Source organism: Solanum tuberosum, unplaced genomic scaffold (assembly GCF_000226075.1).
Source record: "Solanum tuberosum cultivar DM 1-3 516 R44 unplaced genomic scaffold, SolTub_3.0 scf00114, whole genome shotgun sequence".
In the NCBI taxonomy this organism is placed as follows: Eukaryota; Viridiplantae; Streptophyta; class Magnoliopsida; order Solanales; family Solanaceae; genus Solanum; species Solanum tuberosum.
In genome coordinates, this window is record NW_006239038.1 from 812,256 (window position 1) to 833,779 (window position 21,524).

Sequence of the window (21,524 nt, forward strand, 5' to 3'; positions counted from 1 at the left end):
ATATATATTGCTCTTTCTTTAATTAGAAGTCTCGTTTTTGAGCTTTAGATACAAAATTCATTTTAAGAGATCATGAATATTTTAGCCCCAAAAAATAAAATTCCAGATCTCAAAACGAGTGACAAATATCGAATTAAAACTATATAATAATTAAAAATAATAACACAAGAATCAAAAGTTGAGTTGACAATTTTGCTTCAACAAACACTTTTCCTATCGAATTTTGCAATGAAATAATGAATATAATTCTCTAAAAGTGAAATGCAATTCACTGGAAGAAAAAAATAACAAGCAAAAACAGAGATGATAGAATAAGAAATAAAACGCATTCAACGAATCCGATTTATGAACAAATTTTGAAAGTTTCAAAGATATATATTTATTACGTTATGTATCTCAATATATAATATTATACAACATTATATTTATGAAATTTCATACTACTAGATTGCATATAAATTCTCTTAACACATTTTTTTTCCCCATTCCAAACACTCTATATGTATAATATGTGTATAGTCATATATAATAAGTGTAAATACCCTAACTTACGTGTATTGCTATAAGTTATAACACTCCTAAGTCCAGACTAAAAACATTCATCTATATCGACATGAGCTATACAATGACTATACATACTATAATAACTTCCGTTTTGAATTAATATTACTCATCAATATTAGTTAGTTTCAGATACATATTATAATAAAATAACGTGTAATTACTTATCCACATATAGAAGGTAAGACAACAAGTTTTCTAGAATATCTTAATATATCTCAATTCATGAAATATCTTATTCCATCTCGATAACCAAACGAGCTGGCAAGCCCATAGTTTTCAGACTTGTGCTCTCATTGATTATTTTTTTTGCCACGTCAATCACATGTTAAATAACACTCGTTTAATTAAATAACATAATTCAAGTTCCAAATACCTTTTTTTTTATATCATAATCTTTATGTTCAAACGCCTACCGTTCGATCCAATTTACCATAAGATCCTATTTTGATAACCCATTGAAACGAACGGGTCTTGGGTTCAAGCCCAGATTATTATTTGCAAGCCCAGTTAGGGCCCAAATTGGAACTATAAATTCTTCATAAACCCTAACCGCCATTTTTCTTCCTTCAACTCTCAGTGTAGCGGCACTTTTTCACCTTCAAATTTGTAAGTGTCAATTTCTCTTAATTATAATGTAATGATCTTTTGTATTGTAAAACACAAATGTATTTAGTGACTTTTTATTATTGATGATGTTTTTGCTCATATTTTCTCGATTATACGTTGTTCGATATGATTTTAGTAATTGTTACATGTTAATTTGATCTAGAATAGACCCGAGCTGCAATTTTGTTGATTGAAATAGTTGCCCTGTTGATTGATTAATGAAAGATTTGTTCTTTGTTTGATTTGACCCGAATTGAGCAAAATGGTTAGAGCTAATCCCATTGCTCACATATCATTGTTTATAGTGATTTTTACATGTTAATTTGAGTTAGGAAGCAATTTGCTTGATTGAAACAGATGCCCAGTTGATTGATTGATGAAAGATTTGTTCTTTGTTTGATTTGACCTGAATCGAGCAAAATGGTTTTTATAAGGAATAGCTTAAGAGTATTCATATAGCTAGATCTCATTTTCCCCATATCATTGTTTCTTGTGATTTTTACATGTTAATATATGTTTCTCGTTTAAATTGGGCTAGGCTATACTAGACATACGTAGTTATAGAGGGACTGCATTCTTTTTCTTTGAAACAGATGCCTAGTTGACTGATCAATGAAAGATCTGTTCATTTTGCCTAGTTGATTGATCGATGAAAGATTTGTTCTTTGTTTGATTTGACCCGAATTGAGCAAAATATTTTCCCCATATCATTGTTTTGATTTTTACAAGTTAAACAAATGTTCGTTTAAATTGCCCCAAGATATGCCTTAATTGTTACAGAAATAGAACCCTAGTTAACTGATTGATGGAATGTCTGTTTGTTGTTTGATATTACCCAAATAGAGCAAATGGTTAGTTTTGTTTGTAATTGAGGTGTTGTCGTTAGTTTGGCTCGGGTATAATTGAATAGTTACATATAATTCATAGCTGACTCCCTTTCACACACACGATATCATTGTTTCTTGTGATTTCTTCAAGTTATATATGTTACTTCGTCTAATGTGGTCATAGAGGAACTCCAATATTTTCATTGCAATAGAGGCCTAGTTTTTTGATTGAAGAAATATTCGTATTTATGCATTGTATGTAGTTGTAGTCAGTGATTTGGCTCAAATAGAATTGAATAGTTCTACAGCTTTATGATAAAATGAAGTGAATAGTTACAATGGTGACAAAGGAAACTTTTTTTTTGTTGGAATAGAGACTTAGTTGATTGATAAAATATTTGTGCTTTGTTTGATTTGGTCGGAATAGTGTGAAATGAGTGCAAGGGATTTATACAGTTGACTCCCGCTTTGTTTATAATTGTGATGTAGTCATTAATATATTGAATATATGCTCTTTGTTGAGTTGTGCAGCTGGTGCACCAAGTGGTGAAAAATGCAGATCTTTGTAAAGACCCTGACGGGCAAGACTATTACCTTAGAGGTAGAGTCATCGGACACCATTGACAATGTTAAGGCTAAGATTCAAGACAAGGAAGGCATTCCACCAGACCAGCAGCGATTGATTTTCGCCGGTAAGCAGCTCGAGGATGGACGAACACTAGCTGACTACAACATCCAGAAGGAGTCTACCCTCCACCTTGTCCTTCGTCTCCGTGGTGGTGCCAAGAAGCGTAAGAAGAAGACTTACACTAAGCCTAAGAAGATCAAGCACAAGAAGAAGAAGGTTAAGCTCGCTGTCCTCCAGTTTTACAAGGTTGATGATTCTGGCAAGGTTCAGAGGCTCCGTAAGGAGTGCCCCAACGCTGAGTGTGGCGCTGGAACCTTCATGGCTAACCATTTTGATAGGCACTATTGTGGTAAATGTGGGCTTACCTATGTTTACCAGAAGGCTGGTGGTGATTAGAGAATTGTTAGTTTGGTTATTGCTTTATCTTAGATTTTGCTCACATTTGTGTCCCTATACTCTCCTTTTAATGTCTTGTTTGTGACAAGATGTAATGAATTTAGATTATGGGATTATGTTTGCAGCTTATAAGAAGCTATGGATCTTGTCAGCTAAAGTATTTTGCACCTTTTGTTTTTGTGCTTCTATTCACTCGGATTTCTTCCGTTTCATTGATTTTGTTCGGATCCCACCCTTCTTCCAATCGTCACTTGCTATCTTGAAACCTCTTTGCTTGATTTGCTTGGTTGGTTAACCAAGCACAAACTGACAAATTTTGTGTAAGAATTAAATTGGTGATAAATCCAAACCTAAAAAAGCTCTCAAACATCACATGTCAATTTTGACTTTTGAGTAGCAAAAGCTATCACAGAAAAAAGGTTCCATTCCTAATATTCATATAATAAAAATAGGACAAATGAATAATTGATATGCTGGTAATAGACAGAATTTATCGCATCAAATACAATATTTAGTAACTATGAATTCATCACATCTAATACAATATAAACATACATAAACTATAAATCAATTCATCTATTATTTAATGTTTATTCAAATAACTACTACAATAACTGCCACATAAATTACTACATCTTACCGAATCTTGCGTAACTAATTCTTACATTATAAATCTAAATCTTGCGTAATTAATTCTTACATTACAAATCTTGACGTAACTACTTCTTACATTATAAATCTTGCGTAACTAATTCTTACACTGAAAATATAACAAAAGAGGTAAATGATGAGTAACTGAAAATATTACAAAAGAGGTATATTTAGATGAAGCTGAAGAAAGTATATTTGACCTTTTCTAATCCTATTGCTTTGCATTAAGTATAGTAACTGTCTTCTTCCATGCTATGAAAGAACAAATTTTTCATATGAGTCAATTAAATTTTCCATTAATATCCACATTTATTGACAAAAATCACTTTTTTTCTAAACCCCTTTTGGATTCTTGAAGTAGATATGAACCCCATTTTTGGATTTTTGATATATGTTGTTTTGTTTTGAGGTTATAGAGTAAATAAATCCCTTACTTTATCTTTGTCAAAATTGTGTTTTTTTTTTGAGTTTTGTTTGATGGCGAAGAAGAAACTGAGTGATAGCCTTGTTAAGGAATTGGCAGAGGAGGTGAAGGAATGGGGAAGCATGAAACAAACTGGTGTTAGTTTAAAACATATGATGAATTTTGGAGGTTCTTCGAAAAATTTATTGATTTCTGCTCAATTTGTTCATAAAGAGTTGCCTATTCGAATTGCTCGTAGAGTTATTGAGCTTGAAAATCTTCCTTATGGATTGTCTTCAAAGAATGCTGTTTTACAGGTTGGTTTACTCGTGGAATTACATTGTGTATGTTGTTATTGTTGGTTTCATCGAATTAAAATGTGTGAAAAATGAAGAATTACTTGTATGTTGTTTATATAGATAATCTATGTTGTTGGAAGATTCATTGTAGCTTAAACAAAGTAGAAATGAGGGTGTTGTTTAAGCCAACTTGATCGCGTCTTTGTTGTTGGGATTTGAACCTTGATCTCCAATGGTTTTCGCCCATGTTATTGATCGTTGAGTCAGTGTTGCTAGATTGAGTTTATTTCTGTTACCAACACTTGAACGTTCTTATTGTTGCTTCTGTTAATAGTTCGTTTGTTCGTTTCCACCTACTTAGTGATTCTGTTGTTTTTCCTTAGATTTTCATCCTTTTGGCATAGACCACCCTGGTGTTTGATCAATCAATATGCATCCCAAAGTTGAGTTGGCTCTACTAATCATATGTATCCATTCCACATTTCCAACGAATTCGATTTCCCACACATGTTGATGCAATTCTGTCACCTTGGTGTTTGACATTTAGACTAAATTTGCCATATCCCTTCATATTGTACATTACAAGTATATAATGTTGTGTTGCTTTCTCTGTTTTAGGTTCGTGATTGGTATTTGGATTCTTTTCGTGACCTTCGATCCTATCCAGAAATAAAGGATAAAAATGATGACTTGAAATTTACACAAATGGTTAAGATGATTAAGGTCAGGCACAATAATGTCGTTCCTATGATGGCTTTGGGAGTCAAACAACTCAAGAAAGAGCGGCCTCAATTCGATTATAAGGATTTGAAAGAAGTACACCAGTTTCTTGATCGATTTTACTTATCTAGGATTGGGATTCGTATGCTTATCGGTCAGTTCCATACTTTTCCTGGCTTAATTCTTCTAGCATCGATCTTTATCTTGTATAAGTTGTTTCATTTCAACGTTAACAAATGTGGTTTCACAGCTAAATTTTTGTTAAATGCAGGGCAGCATGTGGCCTTACATGATCCTAATCCACTCCCCAATTGTGTGGGATATATACATACAAAAATGTCTCCCCTGGAGGTTGTACGCGATGCCAGTGAGGATGCCCGGAGTATATGCTTACGTGAATATGGCAGTGCACCTGAAGTTAACATTTACGGAGATCCTAATTTGACATTCCCGTATGCTTTCTCCTTAAATCATGACCATCATTCGTTATACAAAACGATAGTTCTGTCAGGTCCTATTTCTTTGTTTTATGTTTTTTATCTGCAGTTATGTTCCATCTCATCTGCATATGATGGTTTTTGAGTTGGTAAAGAACTCTGCCCGTGCTGTACAAGAACGATTCATGGATTCTGATGACGATGCACCTCCTATTCGTATAATAGTTGCTGGTGGTTTAGAGGATGTCACCATTAAGGCATGACCTCTTCTCATTTACCATTCTTACTATGATTCGAAAATGTCTAGCTATTTTCTTTGCATTACTTAGTAGGAATGCTCGCGTTGATACAGATTTCTGATGAAGGAGGTGGAATTCCAAGAAGTGGCCTTCCCAAAATATTTACTTATCTCTACAGTACAGCTGAGAATCCGCTGGACGAGGACTTCACAACAACTGGTGCAGCTACTGCATGCACCATGGCTGGTTATGGCTATGGAATTCCAATAAGTCGTTTATATGCTCGTTACTTTGGAGGGGATTTGCAGATTCTCTCGATGGAAGGCTATGGTATGATACTTATTTTTCGATATTATAGCATCGTTGTTATGACAGGCCATAACAGTTAAGAGTGCATCTGCATAATTGTATTGTGTGTATATGTAACTTAGCCTGAATTTTGATGAAGGAATAGCTAGCACTTAAAAGATGTTACATAAACAGTGGCGTAGCCACGTAGTGTGAAGGGTGGTGGTCGTTTAGTTTTGAATGGTAACCACTCTATTGATCATATCTGCATTCATCGAAGAGTTATATTTGCGTATACAAGAAACTATATTGTGTATACATATTTGTTAAACTTTCAACACCCTTAACTAAATCTCTAACCTCGTTACAGGTACAGATGCTTTCCTTCATTTATTGAGGTTGGGAGATTCACAAGAGCCCTTGCCTTGATGTATGACATTGGGAGCTCAATCTTGTTTAGAAAATTTGATTCTAATGTACTTACAAAGGGAGAACTTTGAAAACTCATTTTGGAAAACAAATAAACGATGTTAGTAGCAAAGCCTCTTTGTTCTATTAGGGCTCGGGGACGTTTGGTACAAAGATTAATAGCGCAAAGATTAGTAACATATGGATTAGTAACGCAGAGATTGGTAATGTAAGGATTATTTTTTTATCAAGTGTTTAATTTATTGCTTTCCATCTAATCCTGTGTTTGATCCTCCTTCCAGCGTTTATCCCAGTAGAGTTTTCTGAGTCTGACAACTGCAAACTCTATTTACGACCCATAGACTAGACTCGTAAACCAATTTTTGAAAATTATTTTTTTGTGTTGATTCTTACGGACCTATTACGGGCCGTAAAACCATCTACGAACCGTAATTTAGGTTTGTAAAATGAAGTCTTGAAACTTATTTTTGGGGTTGATTTCCACGAATCTGATCACACGCCGTAAATCCAACTACGGGCCGTAAATTGGACCCGTAGAATGAGCTTTTGAAGGTCGATTTGAAGTCTGGTTTTCACGAATTCATTTTCAATTGAACTTTTAAACGCCTATTTTACCCATATGAGATAATTTATATCCACACAAATATTGAAAACCTGTCTTTGTTTCTTAAACTTTGACTCAAATACAAATTCAAATTTAATCAAACTCCGTAAAAATATATACCAAGTATATATGATTGACATATTCAACACGTGGCATGCCACTATCCATAAGAAGAAAGAAACACAAGTCTACTTTCTTCTTTCTTCCTCCACATTTCTCTGTAAATTTACCAAAAATTCATCAATGGCGATTCTTCTTCCATATTCAAAATCACCATAACCCATTTCTCCATCCAATATGGAGCTCCACTTAAACGATTGCACTCTCCATTTTCCCCCAAATACTAAAAAATCCCCACACTTACACTTACCCAAATCCCCAAATTACTTCCGCCGGCGCCGGCGCCGGAGTCGGAGTTGTAAGACCCAGATCTCCTCCGACGTGAGGGTTTCAGCAGTGGTGGCGGCGCCGGAACAATCCGGCGGGAAAATGGTAGTGGAGTTAGTGGGTGCTTTCAATGAGCTAACTGAAAGAATGGATAGTAGTGTTCTTTCTACTAGCTCTTCTCGATTGCTGTTTAAGACTCTTAAATTGTGTATTCCAATTCTTCAGTCACTTCCACTTGCACCCGATGGTCGATCTCCGATATCGAAAGCTCTGTCTGTTGCTGTAATTTTAGCTGATTTGCAGGTAAAAAAATTATTCGCACTCGATGCATATAGCTTTTAACTTACTAAGCTAAGCTGAATGTGATGTTATTATCTGAATGTGACAGTAAATAGTGTGTAAAGTTCAGTAAAATTTATTCGTATTTGATGTTTATAGTGTTGATTTTCACTTAGTTTTGTTAATGGTAAAGTTAGATTACTATTGATATGTCACATTATAAGTTTAAACTTAACTGAACTTTATCTACTAAGCTGACTTTGATGTTACAATGTAAAGTTCTGTTCTTTGCTAGTGTTTGGCCATAGATTTTGTAAATTTATCTTCATATCTGTTTGGTCATGAAATAGTTTTTGGAACTTCCACTCACAAAACTTCGATTTTTTTCCAAGTAAAATGGATGTCCAAACAGACTTTAAATTCCAAAAATCACAACTTAAAAAACTCGACTTTTCAAGTTTCAACTTCGAAGGCCAAACGAGAGCAAATTATGTCGGAAAATAGTTTTCTTACTTACTAATTACTATTATAGAGGGTAAATAAAGTTCAGTCATTTTTATGTGGCAAAAATAGTTTTGAAACTTTATTGTACGGCGGGTTAAATTTCGGTGGACCAAGATTAGTTATCAGACAATTAAGTAAAAAAACCATTTTTGGGGGAGTATTAAACTAGTAGAATTATTTTCATGAAGAAGAGATGAAGGAGGAGGAAATAGAGTATAGTAGAAGGAAATTAGCCCCAAAGGTTCTACCTTTACTTAATGTGTTGAACAAATAGATTTTTTTATGATTTAACAATATACATACGGAAAGTACTCATATATATTTGTATATTTGCCTAAGATTAGTTAATTTTGTGCTACAAGTCAATGTAAATGGTTAATGGTAATTTTATGGGGAGTAGTAAACGAATGAAAGAATATTTTTTCTTGTTAACAATCTAACATCCGTTTCTATGAGTTATGATGATAGAAATTATGAAAAAAGAATTACACATGTCGAGCATTTGTGGACTTGGTGTTTATGTAACATTCTGTCCATTTTGGGACGTTCTACATTCTATTTCTTCACAGCATTGACGACTTTCAAGAATTTAATTTCATTAAACTATTCACACTTGAACTTTGGTGTGATATTGTTGTTGTGTTGTTCCATCGTCGCTAACATGCGTAGTTGATTGATTGATTGTTTGTTAGTGTAGCCAGAATTCTGGTAATGTCAGTTGGAGATGTTTCAATCTTTTGTTATATTTTTGTTGGTTAAAAATATACACTTTTTAGAGTGATGATCTGTTCCAACAATAATGCGGAAGCATATGTTTATAATCGAACATGGTTTTCTCGTCAATTTTCTTCAGATGCACCACCTGCTGATTCAGAATCCAAAAGCATGACTTTGTAACCCCTTATTGGAAGCTTGCTATTGCGCCTTCTGTGTGTGTGCGTGTGCATGCTCAATTTAAGTGAAAGCTAAAAGGTATTTGCCATATGTTACAGATGGATGCTGAAGTTATATCCAATGGGCTACTAAGAGAAGTTCTGGAGGCAGGTGCTATATCAATATATGACGTGAGGGATCGGATTGGTACCAGTACTGCTCATTTAATGCATGAAAGCTTGCGTGTGAAGCATATGGCCTTAAAGGTAGAAGTATTGGATGATGATAGTGCAACTGCATTGAGGAAATTTTGTCTGACCTTCTATGATGTCAGGGCATTAGTATTAGACCTTGCCATCAAGCTCGATATGATGAGGCACCTTGATTATTTACCTAGGTACCGGCAGCAGATGATAGCACTTGAGGTTATGAAACTACATGCTCCTCTAGCGCATGCCATTGGAACTAACCTATTATCTCTTGAACTCGAGGATCTTTCTTTTAGATACATGTTTCCTTACTCATATCTATATCTTGATGCATGGTTGAGAAGTCACGAGTCTGGAAATAAGCCTCTGATAGATATCTGCAAGGAGCAGCTGCTTCAGTCCCTTAAATCTGATCCACTATTAAATGGAATGGTGAGTAAGATATCTGTTGAGGGTCGTTATAAAAGTCGTTATAGCACCATGAAGAAACTTTTGAGAGATGGTCGGAAGCTTGAAGAGGTGAATGACATCTTAGGTCTAAGAGTTGTATTGACTCCTATATCAGGAGTAGATGAGTCGGAAATCGGGGAAAAGGCTTGCTACAGAGCACGTGAAGTTGTCCAATCTTTGTGGGAAGAGATACCAAGTAGGTCAAAGGACTATATCTTAAGGCCTAAGGCTAATGGATATAGAAGTTTGCACATGGCTGTTGATACCAGTGAAAATGGACGGACTAGACCGCTAATGGAAATTCAAATACGAACAGCAGAAATGGATATGCTAGCATCTGGAGGGCAAGCATCTCATGCATTGTACAAGGGCGGTGTTACTGATCCTGAAGAGGTAAACATCGTATTAGATCCCATTTCATAATGCCAACATATTTCGAACATAAACAACAACATACTTATCTGGGGAGAGGATGTACGCAAACCTTACCCCTACACTTTTGTCTATGCTTATGTTGTTTGTCGTCAAATCATACACAGGCGAGGCATCTGAAGGCAATCATGATCGCTGCAGCAGAGCTTGCAGCATTGCGTCTTAGAGATTTTCCTTCGGCGAATCAAAAAGGTCTGGATATTGACAAGAGAGGCAGGGTGTTCCGTCTTCTTGACAAGAATGGAGATGGTAAAATAAGCATCGGCGAACTTATGGAAGTGATGGAAGAACTTGGTGCCCCAGGAGACGATGCGCGGGAGATGATGCAACTTCTCGATTCAAACAGTGATGGTTTTCTGAGCTCAGATGAATTTGATATATTTCAGAACCAGGTACATGAACTAATATAAATCATTTAAACTTTCAAATTGCCTTGAACAGTTCTTTGCTCTTGGATGACATATAAACAAGTTCCTACGTGAGTCATTCTCTAACACGTTCAACTTTTGACTATAATACTAATGTTGTTTCAGGTTGAATTCATCCGGAATTTAGAAGATAGAGATGATCATTACCAAACACTGTTAAATGCTAAGCTGCAATTGGCAAACGACACGGGTTTCATTCAACTGTACAGTAAAGAGCAAGGTGGTAGTCTGGTAACAAATTAGTACATTCTGTTAAATCTGTGTTCTTTATGTATGTATTTATTGAGAAGGCCGTGCGCTATACTGGGGATTTTTGAAGCCTCAAAGAAAAAATCTTTCCAGGAAAAGTACTCAGTCCCTCTGTATAATAGTTTTGGTCTCAGTCAAATATAATGCATCTGTTAAATCTGTGTTCTTTATGTATGTATTTATTGAGAAGGCCGTGCGCTATACTGGGGATTTTTGAAGCCTCAAAGAAAAAATCTTTCCAGGAAAAGTACTCAGTCCCTCTGTATAATAGTTTGGTCTCAGTCAAATATAATGCATCTGTATGTTGTAACATGTATCATTTCTGTACAACTCTTGTACATAGTATTTTATGGACAGAATGTACACATTTGAGTGAATAAATATACTTGCAGCCTATCATTTGGATTGGAAAATTTGTCTCCGGTTGTACGGTCTCATTCTTTGGAATAGTATTTGGATCTTGAAACAATATTTCTACGATGTTTCCAATGAGCAGAAAATTTGGTAATACTTTCCTACTTGATATTTCTAATTGTCATGTATATGTACTCATAGATTGTCTAAATATAGAAGAAAAAGGTAAAACCCATCCATGGGGCTTTGGTCTAGCGTTAAGAGCACGTGATGTGCACACGCTTACAAGTTCGAACCCTGTTGTCAGGGGTGGACCTAGTAAGGAGATGAACCCCCTTTGACGGAAAATTAGAATGTGTATACATGGTTATAATTTTTCTTTTTTTTATATATAGTAGATGTTGAACCCCCTTCGACTTTTTTGTGTGTTTAAATTCTTCATATGTTGAACCCCCTTAATGAAAATCCTGGCTCCGCCACTGTCTATTGTTGCAGACGAAAGCTGGTATTTAAGTAGATAGGGGTAGAGGGGGCGGGCCCATTATCCACCAAGAATCGAACCGTGTGTTACTGGCCCTCAGGAATTTCTTAGGACTATTTCTCTTGAATACAATGAGAAAAAACCCAAATACATGATCCGATTTGATAGGTTGCTCGTAGAAAGAAAGGTTTGCCGACCACATAATAATTCATAATAGTATGTAGCAAAGAGTGAGGCAAGATAACACAAAGTATAAAGTAAAGACTTGATGTCTAGACCTTTATTGATAGTTTCATTGTGCCTTCTTTGACAAAGCTATGTGAATGTACAAAATAACAGCTGCTTCAGAGTTAACAGGGGGAAAACGAAAGAAACTTATATTTACCGCGGACTTTTCTTAGCCAACAGTTGTTATATGAGCATTACAATAGACCTATATTTATAGTTGCATCTCATTTACTGTCTTCTACTCTGTTACTCTCAGTTGTTGAGGTAATTCTTGCTTCTCGGACGATAAAGAATGGGCTTACTCACTGGTATGATTTCCATCTTTCACAATTAGATTTGTCAGTAGTTCTTCACTTTGCTGGACTCCCAATTCATCTGATAATCTATTACACAACTGTAAAATGAAAAAAACATTTTGATTAGTGTCTGAGGTTTGAGGACCATAGTAGATCCAGGATCTCGAGTCTGTGGATTCAATGATCGAGCTGAAAGCAATGAGTTTAGTTGAATCCATAGAACCTGTCCTGGATCCGCTTCTGATTGTTACTAATGTTGACAAGGGTGTAGATATATGTACCTGTCTATATACTGCAGAATCCCCGGAAGATTTTTGTAACTCTACAACATACAAGGATATACTAATCTCAAAAACCTGAAAAATTTGGTAAAAATATTAGATTTTTAATACTTTGTTGTATTATTCATGAAAACAAAGAGAATTTAAGTATCTCAAATGTTTACTTACCTCTGCTACTATTGAAAGACTGGCTTGTGTTTTTTGACCTTTGTTCTCTAGCAATAATTTTAACTACAATACAAACACAGAAACAAGGTTTTACAACAACGACAACAACATACCTAGTATAGTACCACAAGTAGGGAGTGCGGAGGGTAAAGTATACGTGGACCTTACCCCTACCGTGACAGGTAGAGAGGTTGTTTCTGATAGATCCTTGACTCACGAAAGCAAAGACACAACATTTATGAAGGCGTAAGAGACAATATATGAACATATATGTACTAACCTTTCCAGATTTTTTCTGGACTTGAAATCCCATTTGAACTGCTAAATTCTCAATCCTATCTAGCAATTCTTTTGGAGAGAGATTAGATGTGAACCTGATCTTCCTCTCAGAAACATCCTAGATAAATTCCAAGTAATTTAGTATAGGTATTTTTATCGATCGATCCTTGTATGATTCGAAGTGATTAAGGTTAAAGAGCTTACCTCATTTTCAAAAAATCCAGAAAGATCAAGGCATGAGGACATTCCTATAAGTTGAAAGGCATTATTGATAAGAGAAGGTGATTCTGGATTTCTTTCTATGTCAAGTGGCTGTCCAAGGATATAAAGAAGATCAATTAGTCAAAAATCACGATACCGTTGAAGATATAATTAAGTAAATAAACATGTTTCAACTCCTAACATGTTATCGTAGTGAAGTCCAAGGTTCAAGTCTCATGGTCAGCCATATCAAAAAGAATTTTAACATGCTCGGCCATCAAAAAGTGTGTGATCAACACATGATGGAGGCGTGGGATGATCTTCTTAAACTCTTAAACGAGATGATCACACAGTTCAACAGACACGAGCATAATGAAATACGTTAAAGATATAACAAAAGTAAATGAAAATGTATCATCTCTAACATGTAATCATAGTAGTAGACATAAGTCTTAGGATTCAACTTCTCACGGTCATCCATTATCAAAACTTAGCATGTTGAAGATATAACTAAACTTTTAGATGAGATGATCACACTGTTCAACAAACACGAGATAATGCAAGACATGGACAAACAATTTAAAGATGAAAGACATACTACTTCATGTATTGTCAACACTTCATCATCAGAGGATGTATCATCACTTTCCAAATCTTCCTCTTCATCAGGATTTGTAGGAGTATAGTTTTGTTTAAACCATTCATCTTCTTTAATCTCTGCCATTGTTATTCTAGTTTGTGGATTTGGATCAAGAATCCTCTTTATAAGATTCTTTGCTCCTTGTGATAGCCACTTTGGTATTGGAGCATCCCCTTTAAAAATCTGATTCACAATCCCAAAAAACAATATTAAAAACTTCGCTACCAAAGATGACTCCATATAAAACACATAGCAACATGTATAGTAGCAGACCCAACAAATAACAATAGCATTGTGTATTCAACAGAACTTATCTAGCGTTTGTCCATAGATTTTGGATAAGATTTTGAAAACCTTACTTCAAAAAAATTTCAAGTTCAAAATCTATGGCCAAATGGGAGCTAGTGTTTTAGGGTAGATATCTCTCTATGTGCACAAAAACAAGTTAAACACATATATCAGAACTCATAACGTCTAAATTCTGGATCGGCCACTGCACGCGTGCACACGCTAGAAGAAGAAAAAAACTAACCTTTTGATAAAGCACTGCAAGATTTCTATCATCAAAGGGTAAAAAGCCAGTGAGAATGACATATAAAATGACACCACAGGACCAAGTATCTGAAGTTGCACCATTATAGCCTCTGTTAGAAAGAACTTCAGGAGCAACATAGTTGGGACTACCACATGTTGTATGCAGCAAGCCATCATCCTATAGATGAATAAGAAGAGCTAACTTAGCTTGACAACAAAAAAACATGCTTGTATGGTAAAGTAAGTGAACAAGATGGTCGCTCAACTAATATTTAGAGGCGGATCCAAAGCTAGTCAACAGGTTCAATTGAAATGCTCTACTCTTCTGGCTCGAAACATCTTAAGTTTATCATCCGTTTTTTACTTTGAGGTCATTCATACCCTTACTATGGGCATATTGTCTTGTACTAACCCTTGACTTTATATAATTTCATCGTAGATTAAGCGAATTACACGTGTCAAAAAGATTTAAGCTCAACTTTCAATTATGGTTTATAAATTACCTTCTTTTTTACTTCAAGTTGGAGCTCCATTAGGTTCAAGGACAAGATATGAGATGATTTGTGAACAACAAAAGTATGAATGACATCAAAGTATAACGAAGGGTTAAATTAAGACATTTTGTATTAGTCCCTCTAAATTTATAATTGATCACATCCATTCTGAATCTGTTGACTCTAAACGTTAGATTCGCCTCGACTATTACTAGTCACAAGTTAAGTACCATACCCTAAGATGTTGAGGCAATGCACTTAGTCCAAAATCTGATATCTTTATGTTTCTGCCACCATCAATGAGCACATTCTCTAGCTGCATTTTGTGAAAACAAGTATTATAATATATACAATATGTTTGTGACAATTTTCCAATGAAGAAAGTATAAATTTTAAAAAAGAAATATTTACATTTTTTGTACTATATTTACCTTGAGGTCTCTATGGAAGACACCTTTGTCATGGCAATAACTAACACCATCAATTAATTGTTGAAATAGTTTTCTCCCTTGTGTTTCTGAAAGTTTACCTTTAGAAGCCTATCAATGACGATTAATGGAGATAGTTAATTTAATGAAAAAAAAAAAAAAACACAAAGTTAATGGCAAATTAAGAAAGATATAATACATAAATATGTCATTTAACTTAGCCTCAACTGACATTTATGTCCTTCAACTCGTATACATTTAAACTTGTATAAAGTTGAACAAGTAGACACACGTATTCTACGTGGTATAGTACACATAGGATGCAAATTGCCATGTAAGGTGCGTGTGTCTAATTGTTCATCTTTATACAAATTTAAGTTTCTACTTGTGCACACTCAAAATTGAAGGGTATAAATGACAGATGAGACGAAGTTAAAGATCACATTTATTTATTATCTCATTAAGAAAATCTACTTACTATTCTATCAAATAATTCACCACCATTTACATATTCCAACACCATATAAATCTTGGTTTTGCTTGCTAATACCTGTTTATACATGTCAAGGAAAAAAATATTTATACAATCAGATCACTTAAAAACTACAACAAATTTGACTTGTAACACTATTTTTACATTGTCATTTTATGAAACTTAAATCCCCCACGCCCCACCCAAAAAAATGATACAATTCACAAATAGTCACTTTTCAGTCTTGTAATAAAAAAAAGTCATTATCATAACGTTTTACATGTGAAATTTGAAACTCTAGATAGACCTTGCTGCTACTACTAATAAATTTTTTTTAAAAAAAATGTAGTCAATGTCAAAATTAAATATGGTACCCCTAGTTGTTGGGCCTTTTATTATTGTGTGGCAAAATTTGTACCAAATGGTCCATTCATCTTAGATATGAGAGTGGGACCTAATTACCCCTCTTTTTTGGACCTATTTACAAATAATCAATCAAGACTTGTATGGAGGAAAATAGGATATTACATAAAGTCAAAATATGGATGGAGATGGCTAGACCATCCTCAACCATATTATCTTCCCTCTAATCAATAATAAATGAAGTATTCGAGTCAGCTTGCGGATATTTTAATTAATTTGATGAGTATTCTTGTCGAGATTATAAGTTTATTAATGCTTTTAAAAAAAAATTAAGCAAACTGAATTTCAAAAGTTAATATTTTTTTCGTGTTAATTTATGTGATGTTGTTTGTTGTGATATGTAGTTTAAGAAAGAAATAAAGATTTTTAAAAATTGTGATTCAAAACAAGTCGTAGATGTTTATATAAATTATTTCATTAAGGGTGAAATAGACGTTTTGAAGTTATAATGTTACTAAATATAGAATGTATCATTCTTTTTCAGATAAACTAAAAAGGAAAATGTGTCACGTAAATTAAGACAAACGGGATATGTTATATACTAATCACCAAAGGGTGTGGTGGAATAAAGAGATCTTATCGCTTCTTATTAAAGATCTTGTGTTTAATCTTTAAGTTAAAGAATGGAGATAAAAGTTAAGAACGTAGATATTTTTATTTCTTTTAACCAGTATAGCTGCCTACTAAACTAATATCCTTTATTATTAATATACAAAGCAACTCATTAATGTAAATACGAAATCGTTTTACAATTTAAAAATATAGAAACCTTCTTAAAGTCAAATTCAAATTCAAATTATATTACTTAACCCAATCATCTATTTTTTAAAGGAAAAAAAATTGAATAATCCAAACACTAAAATATATTTTTTATTTATTTTTAAAAATATTTTACTGTACAAACGAAATCCTTTTTTTTAGGGTAAGATCAATCTAAACACGTATTACAAGGCACGATAACACTATTTTAAGATAAAAATATTCTTTTCTAATTAACTTCAAGATTAAGTAATATACTTTGTCAGTATAAATATTTTTTGCATTATCAAGATAATCTTTATTTATTATAATAATTAACATATTTTATTTTTAAGATTTTATATTTCATATTTTAAATCGATATATTGTAAATATTATTTACATTAACTATGAATAAAGTAAAGGAAGCAAGGAATCTCTTAAACGTGCAGCGTTGTGAATAAGTTATTCTTTCCTTGAAGCATTTTGAGTAATATTCAAAAAGAGAATAAAAAAATAATAACAAAAATAATATTCTTTTAAAAAAAAAAATAAAAAAAAATGAAGAAATAAACAAGAAGAGATAGAGATGACTTGTTCAAATTCAAACTTGATAATGAGAAATAATAAGATCTTAAAAATTTATTTGTATCAGATATTATTGCTAAAATTAATGTACCTCGTATAATCTAACCACATTTGGATGCTTGAGAACTTTCAAGGTTCGAATTTCCCTCTTTATCTGTAAAATATAATCATAAAGATTTAAAAGCTAATTAAGTCGAAAAGACACAAATAACTAAATCTTACTAAATCATGACAATAAAATCATTCTATCACTTACTATTTTTGTGAATCTAACATCATTTCCCCCCTTTAGCTACTTTTTATCAAAGAACACAAAAATAGAATCTTGTGCTATAACTTTTGTGATTTTATTTTATATCTTTATTCAAATATACAAATTAACTTATATAGTGAATCGAAAGAGAAAAGTTACCTACCCATCTCACCTAAGTAGTAGAGACAAAATTAGTATTTAAGTGTTGGATCTTATGTCTATGTGCATAAAACTAATATAAACAAAGTTAAATATATATTTTAAAAATCATTCAAAACTCGAAATAGCAAGAACTTATATAACTAAACCCTATCTATAGTATATAACTTTTCGAACGAAAGAGATTCAACTAAAGCCTTTCCGTTCTACTTAGCTTCACCCCAATTAAACCCAAACACATCTGACTACCCAATTCGCCACAAAAATGAAAACAAAGAGAGAGATAGGAAAAAACGAATTTTCCCTTGTATAAAAAATTATACTATTATTCAATAATTCATATATAACCAAATAAATCCAATTTAGCCTTCTTCACACAATACGATTTTCAAACAAAGAGAATTCAGCTGAACCCCTTAGCTCTATCCAACTTCATCTCAATCAAAATCAACAACAATTAAATTCTGAAATTCTCATATATACAAACCAAAGTGGTGGGGCTAAGATTTTGATTAATAAAATTCAAAATATGAAAAACGATAAATACATGAAGAAGTTGAAGGATATTTAATATTTAATATAAACAATTTTTTTTTAATCATATGTAGTATATAAATAATGTAATTTTTTGCATAGGTCAAACGAACTCTTGACCCTTCCTGGCTCCACTTGTGCGCAAACACACAAAAAAATATAAAAAAATAACGGACAACAGAAGAATGATTCAAACTTGACCTCTCGATTCGATTCAACCCAACTTCGACACCAACCTAGTAAAACCTAGAACAACGTGGAGTAAAGAAGGAGACAAAAAAACGAATAATTCAACTAAACACCCTCGACTCCACCTAGCTCCGCCCCAATCAAAAATCACAACATCTAAATTCTAAATCCGACCCAAAAAAACATAGAGAAATGGACAAAGAGAAGAATGATTCAACAAACCCCTTAATTCTACCTAGCTCCGACCCAGTAAAACCCAAAACTGACAATCCGGAGAGAGAAAAAACAGAGCAACAAAGGAGAAAGTGAAGAATGACTCAAACTAAAAACCCCTCGATTCTACATAGCTCCATCTCAATCAGACCCCACAACGTCTAAATTCTAAATCGGATCGAAAAAAAATACAGAGAGAACATCGATAACATACCTGATCAGTGATTCGAAGGTCCTGGATCCGATTCTTCTCCAAAATCTTAATAGCAAAAGATTGGGCTGAATCTGTATGCTTAGCGAACTTCACTTTCCCAAAATTACCTTCTCCTAGTGTTCTTCCAAGCTCGTATTTCCCTACTCGCATTCCCTTTTTACCTCTTTCTCTTCGTACTATTTCTTCTTCCTGCTGCTGCTGTTGCTGATGATGAATCAGTACCATTTCCCACTGAATTCGAAAAATTGAAAAAAAAAATTGGGATTTGTATAAACCCCTTTTGATTTTCTAGGTTTTTTTTGTGTAGATTTTGATTTGGTTTGAAGAAATGGATATGAAGAAAGAATGAGATGCACGATTTGTGTGTGTTTTTTGAAGTCTGAAGTTTTCTTCAATGGCCCATTTCGTCAATGGAGTGCGTTGAGTTTTTATACTAGTTTAATTGGGCCACTATTATAACGTGGTAATTTTCGCAGAATCTACAAATGGATAGGTCTTTAATTTTTTTCTGTTTTATCAATTAAAAATCTATTTCTAAGAAAAATATGGGATATAACTTGTGAAATATTATGATGCGTATACCTAGTAAAAAAATTATTTGCCTTGGAAATTTTTGATTAAAAATGAAAAAATACTTACCGTTGTTTGATCTAAGTTCATGAGTTATGATATAGTGGTGGGACTGCTAATCCTAAACCAGAGGTCTTGGGATTGGGTATGGAGAAAATTTTATTGGGAGCGTTGTACTCTCGAATAGGCTCCGCAGTGCGTGATTTGGATTAGTCAGAGCTCGAATACGGGCTCCGAATATCGAGAGTGAAAAACCAAAAAAAGATAATATATATTCATGATACATATTATTTATTATTTATTTGTCTTTTAGGTGTGGTACTACATCAAGCCAAAAAAAAAAAACGCATGTATTTAGCGAATTGGAGATATTCATTATGTGAGATTTGCCTAAACTATTATGTGCTCTGTCTTCGAAAAATCTATAGGTTAATTCTGTTTAATTTACCCTCGATTAGAAATGTCACACTTACCATTCCATCACCACTTTTTATTGATACTATAAAAACTTATCTTAACAATGATGGGTAAGGAATAAATTATAATAAATATAATATATATATTTCTTTAATGATCATGTACAATATTCATATTCAATATTGACCTAGTGATAAGAATATTGAAAAGTTATTGAGAATCAGACTACAAGTTTCGATCTTATACGAAATGCACTAGTTTATTTATTTTTACTTAAATGTCATTTGGACCACACCTTTATCCCTATGGATATAACCTAATGTTATGGCTATAGAATTGAAACACTATGAATTTCATCAATAATGATTCTAAAATTTAATATTATTATATTTAATATTAAATTTTATTATAAGTATAGACTTATAATTTATTGTAATTTTTTTTTAACAATATATACTTCTAGAATGCTGCTTACCAGGAATGAGGATATATACTTCTAACAATATTAACAACATATGACTTTTTCGTGCCATTTTATTTGATTCTAAGGTAACTTCTCCATACTTAGAAGTTATAAATAAATATTTTCAAAAATATATTTAATCGTAATAAATAAATATAAAATTATTGTCATATATATGACATGTGTGCACACACATATATTATTTATATATTATATATATAGATGTTTTGTCATATACATGACCAATAACTGACCCTTTGGGTAACCATTCTTTAAATTTTGGTGTTGAAAGGAAAATTGTCTTTTGTTTTTGGCTCGATGTTCGATATTAGTATTGAATTTTGGTTATTTTAGACTTATGCCGCGTAAAATTTCATTCATGGATCCAATTATCTTAGATTCACGCCGCGCGTAGAGTTTCATTCGGGGAGGAAGTGCTTCCTATCAAAATATTATCTATACTTAGGGCTCGTCTCTGATTAAAAAACAAACAATCTCATTCACTACATTATATCGGTTGATGATAAGGTAGAAAACGTCAACAACTCACGGGGAAATGAATGGTCAAGTCAAGCAAAAGTGGCGGTACGTAACCAAATAGTTTGTACTATACTTACTACTGACTAAAATAAAATATATTTTATTTATTTTAAATTATTTATCGTATTTACTTTTTACACGCTTCTTAATAAATAAATACTCTTAATTAGGAGAAAGTCCTAACTATCTTACTCTTATTTACGTCTTAATGATATATTCTCTCTTCATTAGGGGCGGCTCAAGTATATTCGTGGCCTAAAACAAAAATCAAACGGGGCCTTACGTTAAATTGTTAATAACTTTTATCTAATTGATTTGTTCTAGTTTTCAATTGATAATATAACCATTCTTATTTTAAATTATTTTTCATGAGATATAGTACTCCAAATATGTCAAATTCTTCTAATAATTCCTTCATTTTTCATGAAAAATTACTTTTTCTACAAATAGTATTCAATATTTATT

At 33.2% G+C, this 21,524-nt stretch overlaps 4 protein-coding genes across 4 annotated transcripts; 3 read left to right on the forward strand and 1 right to left on the reverse strand.

Moving 5' to 3' along the window:
• The first annotated feature begins 1,149 nt into the window (after positions 1–1,149).
• LOC102593024 (ubiquitin-40S ribosomal protein S27a-like) lies at positions 1,150–3,156 on the forward strand. The gene is given in 2 exon segments (NM_001288669.1): positions 1,150–1,170; positions 2,529–3,156. A coding segment is annotated over 1 exon segment (471 nt). The 5' UTR covers positions 1,150–1,170; positions 2,529–2,550; the 3' UTR covers positions 3,022–3,156.
• A 969-nt stretch (positions 3,157–4,125) lies between these two features.
• LOC102593359 (pyruvate dehydrogenase (acetyl-transferring) kinase, mitochondrial-like) lies at positions 4,126–6,713 on the forward strand. The gene is made up of 6 exons (XM_006349804.2): positions 4,126–4,392; positions 4,993–5,248; positions 5,366–5,546; positions 5,641–5,788; positions 5,884–6,100; positions 6,429–6,713. The coding sequence occupies exons 1-6, from the start codon at positions 4,150–4,152 to the stop codon at positions 6,485–6,487; spliced, it is 1,104 nt and encodes a 367-aa protein (XP_006349866.1). The 5' UTR covers positions 4,126–4,149; the 3' UTR covers positions 6,488–6,713.
• Positions 6,714–7,251: 538 nt separating this feature from the next.
• Positions 7,252–11,410, forward strand: LOC102594006 (probable GTP diphosphokinase CRSH, chloroplastic). The gene is made up of 4 exons (XM_006349806.2): positions 7,252–7,781; positions 9,254–10,186; positions 10,333–10,617; positions 10,759–11,410. Exons 1-4 carry the CDS (start codon positions 7,389–7,391, stop codon positions 10,894–10,896), a joined length of 1,749 nt encoding a protein of 582 aa, XP_006349868.1. The 5' UTR covers positions 7,252–7,388; the 3' UTR covers positions 10,897–11,410.
• Positions 11,411–11,988: 578 nt separating this feature from the next.
• On the reverse strand, positions 11,989–19,521 carry LOC102593681 (CBL-interacting serine/threonine-protein kinase 1-like). Its single transcript, XM_006349805.2, has 12 exons — positions 19,070–19,521; positions 17,599–17,661; positions 15,765–15,836; positions 15,290–15,397; positions 15,094–15,174; positions 14,363–14,542; positions 13,789–14,013; positions 13,194–13,301; positions 12,991–13,107; positions 12,711–12,773; positions 12,543–12,617; positions 11,989–12,359 (listed from the first exon to the last, which is right to left on the reverse strand). The coding sequence occupies exons 1-12, from the start codon at positions 19,292–19,294 to the stop codon at positions 12,264–12,266; spliced, it is 1,413 nt and encodes a 470-aa protein (XP_006349867.1). The 5' UTR covers positions 19,295–19,521; the 3' UTR covers positions 11,989–12,263.
• Positions 19,522–21,524: the final 2,003 nt, after the last annotated feature.